Here is an 8921-nt window from a genome sequence, read left to right as displayed (position 1 = left end):
AATGTGGTATCAAATCTGAAAGCATGAAATCAGAGATGATGGATATTACATTTTAAAATTTTATTACGTACATCAAATTCAATAGTCTAATCTCACATATATAATATTACTCTAGTATGTATCTGTTGGTTTAATTTTTTAGACCACAAAAACACCGGTTAACCAATATTAAGGCTAAGTTATTAATTAATTCAATGATACACTGCCTCTAATTAACATGAAATAACTAATATTGTGCAATCAAAAATAAATAGCAATGGAGAAAAATAAACAAACAATTAATATGATGACCCCAAGGAAATTCAATAGAACAACATTTCCAAAGTAAAAATCACTAGGAGGGTTTGACCTTACCAACTCCAAAGTAAACAAATCCATTAATTGAATCAAGGTTTATACAAGATAAAATTACCCAACACTAAATTGACTAGTAGTACTTATTGACATTACCTAATATAGCTCTAAATCCATGAACTTCTTCAGTTATGGGAGTTTGTAGTACGCAAACCTCCATCCATGACTTTAAGTACCCACTGGAAGATTCTAGTCTAGCACTCACTCTTCTAGATTTTGAGCAACTACACACAACGGTTCTTAATAAAGCTTCAATCTTGAACATTGTAGTGACTTTTGCGAGCAGGAGACACAAAACCTTGATATCTACAATTAGAAGCTCTCTCAAAAGTCTCATTTACTTGCTCTAGGATTTTCTTATATATCATAAGCTTGGATGCACAAAACCCTAGCGACTTTATGGGCTAAATGGACTAAATTTATGTTTTTTTTTCTATTTCATGTTAATCAATCCAATCTAAGCTCGATCGATTGGAAGCTTCTCTTTTCAATCAATCAACAGTTGTCGAAAGCTATTGAACTTCAAAAACTGGGAAATTGAAAAGTGGAAAGTGGGTTGCTGTCATGTCTATAAAAACTCACTTCTAAAACAAATACAAGACACATTTTATTCATGGTTTGCCAACCTAATTTCTAAACTCAATAGTATCTATATATTTGGTTTTTATTATAGAAAAAGTTTAAGCAATCATTAGAGCATTAGTATCGGTAATGCTAAAAAGTCATATTACTATTTTTAGCACTACCAATACTTAAAAGCATACTACAATAGTGGTGCCATAACAAAAATTTTTAAGCTTCTTGCTACAGTGCACAGCCATCTATAAGCTGTGCACTGTAGCAAAAAAGTTAAAGCAAAAAATTGTATTTTATTATACTCCCACTCTCTCTTTCTCCCTTGCATGCTCTCATCTTCTTCTTCTTCTTTTTTCTTTCTTTTTTTCTTTTCCTCTTTCTCTCTTGCACGCTTTTTTTTTTTTTTTTTTCTTGCCTCTTTCTCCCTTGCATGCTATTTTTCAGCTAATGACTCTCTGCTCTCTTCAGTTTTCAGATTTATCGTGTTGGGTTGTTTTATGGGTTTTGCAAATTGGAATTTTGTGAATTTTTTTGAATTTTTTTTTGCAAATTTATGTGTCAAGTGTGTTCAGATGGGAAGAAAAATAGAAGGCCAAACTCACTATAGTAGTAGTTGTGATGGTTGTTTATTGTAGTAGATATATTATTTTATTGTGTTGAAAGCTAAAATAAAACCACTAATGTTGGGTGTTTTATAAAATGAGAAGGTAAAATAAATAAAGTAGTTTATGTGGTGCCAAATAATTAAATTTATAGATCCACCAATGTGGATGCTCATATAGATTAATATACCATTCAAAGTGATGTCAATAGATAAGTAAAGCATCTTTATTATTATTTATTGGGCATGTGAAAACCTTATTAAAACCCTTTAATAGCAAACACATCACATGCACAACGATTAGCCCTTCAAATTGGGTGTGATGTATTTGTCCAAGTGATGTGTGTTATTGGAGGGGACTGACGACATTAGCTTGAGAGTCTAGACACTTTATATATATATATATATATATGAATTTTTTTTGTTAATTTGACGGAGAAATACCAAAGAAGAGGATAAAGTGCTCTTAAAAAACAAGGAGAGGCAGAGGGGGCATTGTAAGTTTGTAACCTACTAAACTAGGGAGACATTACATCTGTCAGTCTAATACTAATGGAGGGAAAGTACAACTTTTCCTAGATTTCTCACCTAAATCAAAGACACTAAAAGCTTAAGCCAACATAACTTTTTTCAATTAATTGGAGAAGAAAAATAGTTTGGAAACTCTGAAACTACTTAATGCAACTGTTAAGTGACTTAAATACAAGCCCTACATCTTCCTAGACATCTTGAGGTTGCTAGTTCACTGAACAATAGATGTTTAGCAAAACCCTGTCATTTTGTTTGAAAAACTTTAACGATTATATCAGATGGCATACATCTTTCTTGTTTTGTGTCAAACTATAAATCAAAACATCACAAATTAAGCTAATCTTAGCTTTCCCTTCAAGAGGCCATGCTACAAAATGATAAAGCATGCTGGATAAGTGCAACATCCGATAGTCAAACACTAGGTAAGTGCACATGATGTTTGCTGTTCATTTTGCAAGCTTACATAGTCCTTACAGCAGTATTTTTCCTACCTTTGATTCTCCTTTTTTATCTTTTTCTAATGTCCTATTGTATGGTAAGGAACAAAGCTCACCTCTTACATATGGGAGGGCTTCAAGAGAATAACAATGTTTGGCTCCAAGCATATTACACGGCAATTTATAAAACTATTTATATATATTATCTATACAAGTCACGTGACTCATTAACAAAGTTATGTAACTAAAACTACACATAAATTGTCTCTTTAATCGTCAAATCATGGGTTAAAGTAACATAAACTCCAAACATGTTCAGAGCCAAACTTTTTCCTCAAGAGAATGGAATTGAAGACTCATCCACCCTCTTAACTTTGTTGGCTTTTAAATCATACTCTAGGGACTGTGCAGTCACATCATCACACAAAAATCACAGAACCTTATACAAAGTTGACCATCCAACTTTCCCATTTCTTTCCTTAAAAAAAATGTTAACGAATCCAGCTTAATACACCACTGAGCCTCCTATATGTACTAGGCGCAACACTATCACCTTTAGTGGCTATAAGCAGCGCAAGTTATTGTGGGCTGTCCCATTCGGGATAATTTAACTGTGCAAGGGAATTAATTTTAATTCAAAAAATCTAGGACTCAGCTAGCTGAGCTTGTCAAGCTTTTTGTTCTTGCTATGGAGATAGATGATCACGCAGACCCTGTGAAACTTTGTAGACCGACTTTACTCAATTAGGAAAGTTTATTTTCATTGGCTTATTGGGCTTAAAAAAAAAGTTTGACAGAAGTATAGATGTACCTAAAATTGAAAAATAAAACTTTAAAGTAGTTTATACATAAGCTAAACAAGCAGAAACCTGACTGAAGAATTAGCCATTATCTGAGAACTTTTATATGATGTAGTTGAGAAAGAATATAAAGGTTGTACTCTACACATGGAAATTGGAAGGCATGCCCAACTTCCTATCCATTGAAAATGCTAGGTGACCTAACTAAGGTCACATAAAATGAGTTTCTGTCCGAAACGCAACATACATCTTGATGGGAAAAGGCAAATATGCCTTGATGATTTAGAAAATGTTGTGCAATCTAATCAGTCTTCATGATATTCTATAATTGGTCAAGTGCTGTGCTATGTACCTATCACATCTATCAAGTTGAAGTATGCCACCACAAGGTAGTATGTAGCCTGTGTTCATGGCTGAATGTGATGCTGTTACAGAGTTCAGACATACATGATCACATATTCACATTCATTGGAAAAAGTAACAAAGATAATTTAGATCAGCATGCTTTGTCTGTATGTCTTGATTATGAACCCTAAGCTTATCTGCAATAGGTTGTGTAATACCATTATATATATGATATATGTAATCAAAAGGGTATAAGACCTCAAAGTTCTAAAGGCCAAGAGTAGTGTCATTTCTGTGAGACCAAAGGGTAGATTATTGCTCTGAAAAGGACCAACTGGGGAAGTGGAGTATTATTTGGTTGAATTACTACTAGCAAATTGACATTACACTCAGTCAAATCTGCCTTAGATATTAAACTCATTTTATACCAAAAAGGCACAAAACTTTCAGATATGGTAAAAGGAAAAAATACTCCAAGATTGGTTAAAGGGTAACTAAAATTCACAGCCCTTAGTAGAAGTGAATCCTTCTTAATTGGTTTCTCCAACCGTCTACATGAAATGAGCTGAAACAGAATTGCATGCCAGGAGAACACAAAACTTTTTATCCTAGAAGTTATTTTCCTTAGTAGCAATATTCAATTAACTGGATAACACATTTCAGGATTGTTTGTCATTCAACTTGACAGCATCACATTATTGAAAGTAACAAAGATTACCACAAATTGTACCCAAGAAGCATAAGTTGACAATAATTAGCCCACCGTTTTAAAAATATGGGAAGGCAATGTATTATGATACACTAAAATAACTCTTTCAGAAAAAGAAAAAAAAAAGGGGAAAAAATAATTAAAAAATTAGGCATTACTACACATTTCACAACAGGAGATCAGAGAGGTCATCGAATTATGTATAAGGTATTCACATCAATTGTTGGTAAAAATATTTTCTTTTTCTGCCTTGATGGTGCAAACAGATGAAGCCGTTCAAGAATATGCAAAAGCCAAACCAACTTTCGTAGCATCCAACATAGAAGACAGGTTTATATCACCTCCTGAACTTAGGTTGGCACGAAAAATATTGGCATCAGACATTTGCCTCACAAAACGAGAAAAACGAACCCAGTTCTGATATTCAAACATGTTTTTGTCCATCCTCATAAAGTTAAATGAGAAGGAGGGCTTCTCTAGACCATTTGAATAAAACTTCGACATCTTTAGCACCTGTTGAAACGAATCATCATCCAAACTGGTTGCAAAGTTTTCACCTTCTAGGGATATATCACAAACCCTAGCAGCCAATAGAAGCTGTCTTAGAAAACCTTCTGGGCTACCGGCCGGGTTCATCTGTCTTTCTAACTCATCTTGCATTTCAAAACATGTGCAGCACATGGCAAACCCATACCTACCAAACATGCGAGCAATTGGTAGATATCCATCTCTAGTTGAAGTATTGTAATAGCCAGCTGTTAACTCTGATGGATGGGATTCTGTACCATAATGCCAATGGATACCAGCCACTTTTGCTGATGTATTAACTTCAGTACCCCTGAAAACAGTTTCAGCTTCCCTACATATCCTGTCTCCATGTAGCAGCAGCATTCCCGAGTACCATTCAAGAAAAAATTGACCATATGGTCTGGTCCAAGACCCATCATTGCTTCTGAAAAACTCAGTGTGTTCAGGATTTTGCATTAAGTTACCTGCACCTATGGGACCCCCATCTCCCCATTCACGCATCCCTATCTCTCGAGCACAAGCATTCAAAGATGCAAGCATATACTAGCAGGAGCAATTTGAGAAAAAGAAAAAGAAGCAGGGGAATCAAATCAATACAACAGATGAAAAAATAATAGAAAAAATTACATTTTAAAGCCTATGAGTTTAGGAGTTTGACAAAATAAACCCTATAGTTTCAAAAGTAACACATTACACGTGAGGTTCTAAATTAACAAATTAAACCTAAATCCTTTTAAGTGGAATGGCATTGGGTTTATGAGCCGAGTGTATAATTTGTTACTTTTTCAAACCTCAAGGTTTAATTTATTACTTTTGAAACTATAGGGTTAAAAGTGTAAGATTTTCAAACTAATATTAAAGAACAACTGTGTAAAGAAAGACCAAGCTTGTAAATAAAGCTGAAGTTTCTACCTACCTTATCATAGCACTGAAACTCTCCAAGTTCACGTGAGCGCCAAGCCCATGTTAGCTTCTGTGTAGGGCATGAAGGGTATCTTAGTTCACCAGCAGGACCCATCCCAACTTGAATTCCCTGAAAAATGAACAGCCAATACATTGAGCACCTAATTTAATATCAAGGGGCATCTATGACTATGCCAAACTTCACGGCATCATCTTACTGTTATGACAACCCCAAGAAATGGCCTAAATGTGTCTCTGAAGTTCCTCATAAAATCTGTATATGCTTGGATTGGCGATCGCCCCCGCAAAACAGGAAGAATATCACATCCAAGTGAAATATATTCCATGTTCCTTCTTCCAAATCTGTCAGAATACGCTAAATCTGGATCTTTGTCAATCGCTTGAAGCACCCATAGAGGAAGAGGAATCCTATAATTTTATATGGACAACTTTCAGAGTTAGCAACCACAAACAACAGCTTTTGAATAAAAACATCAACAAAGACCCAACATAAAACTTAAAGCAGATTAACTCCTATTTCAGACTAAACATCAAATAGGATCAACCGCAAAATATTACATGGAAAAATGACTAACTAGATTTATAATTTTGACACCTACTGTCAAATAGAAGTCATGCTTTAAGGATTTCCTCTCACTCTAAAAGACTAACAACAAAAACATGGAGACGTCAAATAAAAAACTATTTGCATTTATAGCGGCATTAAATTTTGAACATGCATAGAGAAATCTCCAATTACCAAATTAGATTAACCAAAAGTAAAACTGTAAAAGCCAAAAAGTTCCATATCGACGATATGCCCCCATAACCAGCAATATTTATCTCATGCATTGGATATATGCATTTATCCTCTAATAATGTGTGGGCTCCACAACAGTGAGAGACCCACGCACCATGAGAGTGTAAAATGCATATATCCGATGCATGAGATACTTTTTCCGTAACAAGAGGTAAGACAGCCCTTCAAATATTTTTAAGTATTTACATCATCCAGCTTGACAGCTAAATCAATGCATCTGGGTTCTTAAATTAACACAACACCTCAAAAGTCTCTAGTAATAAAAGCAATCAGTGTCCGGCAGGCCTTAAACGTGTCATTTGATTTCACGAAAATTAAAAAGCAGTGCAGAAAGTAAGAACCACACTAGGAAATTGTTTATATATCAGAAATCAGCATGATCCCATGTATTACTCCAGCAAGCCATCCAATACAAAAAAAATTATGACAGGTCCTGTTAATGGATGCCCTTATGGACCATTAAGGTAGAATTTTATTAGCTTTTGCTATTTTCCAATACAGGTAGGAACCTTTTGAAGCTTCCTTAATGAGTGCAGGCACCCATTTACAAACGCCAAATATGGCATAAGCTCAAAAAGTCATGGGGAAAAAATTACTTTTTGTATTAGCTGTACTACCAGGTATCTAATACTAATTTTCTGGATTTTTAGAATATCCAGAACGACCCACAATTCGAAACCTTCATGAGAACCACTATATCTAAATTAGTTCTCAAATCTCAACAATGTATATTTCTCAGGCATTCTCTCCTTGGAATCATTCGATGCAGAAGAAAATAACTTACAAAGATTAAGTTTTTAAACATTTAAAGCACACATTAATCAATGGGGGCACATTGCAATAATAAATTCATAATCGAAACACGAAAAATAAATTTTAATTACAAAAAAAATAAAATAAAATAAAAAATATCAGAGAGAGTTTAGACTGACCAGTGAGGATCGTCAGGCCCAGTGGCACACTGATGAAAGGCCATGACAGCACGGACCTTCAAACCGCACCGTTTCGCTAAGGCAACGAGATCCAAATACCCTTGCCAATTGTAAACCCTAGGTTCATCTCTCTCCACTAGTCCCCACCAGACCTCGACGACGACGCCTTCGACACCGGCGGCTGATAGAGCTTTGAACGACTGCGCCATGACCTTGAGACGCCGGACTTGGCCGCCGGTACTAACGGAGTCGACTGGGAGAGTGACGAACACCGGCGCTCCTAGCCTCCGGCGTTGTGGCGAGGAGAATTTGTGGTAGAGCTCATACTGGATGTGTTCGCTTCCGCCTCCGTTGTCCGGAGAGAAGGAGCCGCCGGCGCCGGAGGGTTTGGAGGAGTTGAGACGCGCAGAGATGGCGAGTCGACGAGCTAGGGGAGGGTGAGGTTGGAGTCGGCGAGTGAAGGAAATGGAAAAAGGGGAACGAGTGGGGGAGCGAGTTGACTCGGTCCGAGTGCAGCAGAAGGAAGCTGAGAAGCTTGGCGTTGAAGGAGATGCGATCGCCATTCAATGAATTTCACTGTTGGTTAGGGCTCTTTCCAAATATAAATAAATTTCGTATTTGTCACAAACATGAGAGAGGAAATGACTCAATGAGGAATGAGGATACAGTGGAAGAAAGGGAGAGAGAGAAACTGGGATCACGATTCGATTGGAAGATCTGGGACTTTTTTTTTTTGTGTATGTGGTGGGGTCCATGGAATTTTACGGTCTGGATTAGATGATTAAGTGTGGGGAGATGGGTTAAAGAGCCGTACAAGCAAAGCTGGATGCTTCGAGGATTGACTTTGACAGATGCAAATGCAATGGCCAATGAATTGTGCGTTTGACTCTGTTTTTGTTTAATTTGATCTCTCGAAGTGAAAAAGAGTGCCAATGAGAATGATTGTGAATCTATAAATGATTTATATATATATATAATTCAATAGTTAGAATAAATGGATTAAACTTTAAACAATTTCATTAAAAACATTAAAAAATATCAATTAAACAAGAAGCATCTTTTTAATGGTTATTATTACTATTTAGAAGGAACTACACTATTGGTTCTTGAAATTTGTCTTATGTGCGCAATTAGTCCCTTAAGTTTGAAACGAACATAATTGATCTCTCAAATTATAAAACTGAGTTGTATTAATCATTTTACTAACTAGCATTAGTGATGTTACTTACATAGCTAACAAAATAATAACTTGACATTTCTTTTTAATGATATAGCATATTTTTAATTAAGAAATTAAAAAATTTAGTTTCCACGTTAGATGAAATTTAAATAATATTGACCCATTAAAAACAAATTTGATTTTTGTTTAACAAAGACACGACAGC

The 8921-nt window shown here is 35.5% G+C and overlaps 1 protein-coding gene across 1 annotated transcript; it reads right to left on the bottom strand.

The window, feature by feature from the left end:
• Positions 1-4356: 4356 nt before the first annotated feature.
• LOC126713264 (beta-amylase 1, chloroplastic-like) lies at positions 4357-8299 on the bottom strand. Its single transcript, XM_050412969.1, has 4 exons — positions 7537-8299; positions 6003-6213; positions 5798-5914; positions 4357-5424 (listed from the first exon to the last, which is right to left on the bottom strand). The coding sequence occupies exons 1-4, from the start codon at positions 8097-8099 to the stop codon at positions 4630-4632; spliced, it is 1686 nt and encodes a 561-aa protein (XP_050268926.1). The 5' UTR covers positions 8100-8299; the 3' UTR covers positions 4357-4629.
• Positions 8300-8921: the final 622 nt, after the last annotated feature.

This window comes from Quercus robur, chromosome 2 (genome assembly GCF_932294415.1).
Source record: "Quercus robur chromosome 2, dhQueRobu3.1, whole genome shotgun sequence".
Classification (NCBI taxonomy): domain Eukaryota; kingdom Viridiplantae; phylum Streptophyta; class Magnoliopsida; order Fagales; family Fagaceae; genus Quercus; species Quercus robur.
The sequence above is the reverse complement of the archived record's forward strand: the minus strand, read 5'-3'. Positions and strand labels throughout refer to the sequence as shown.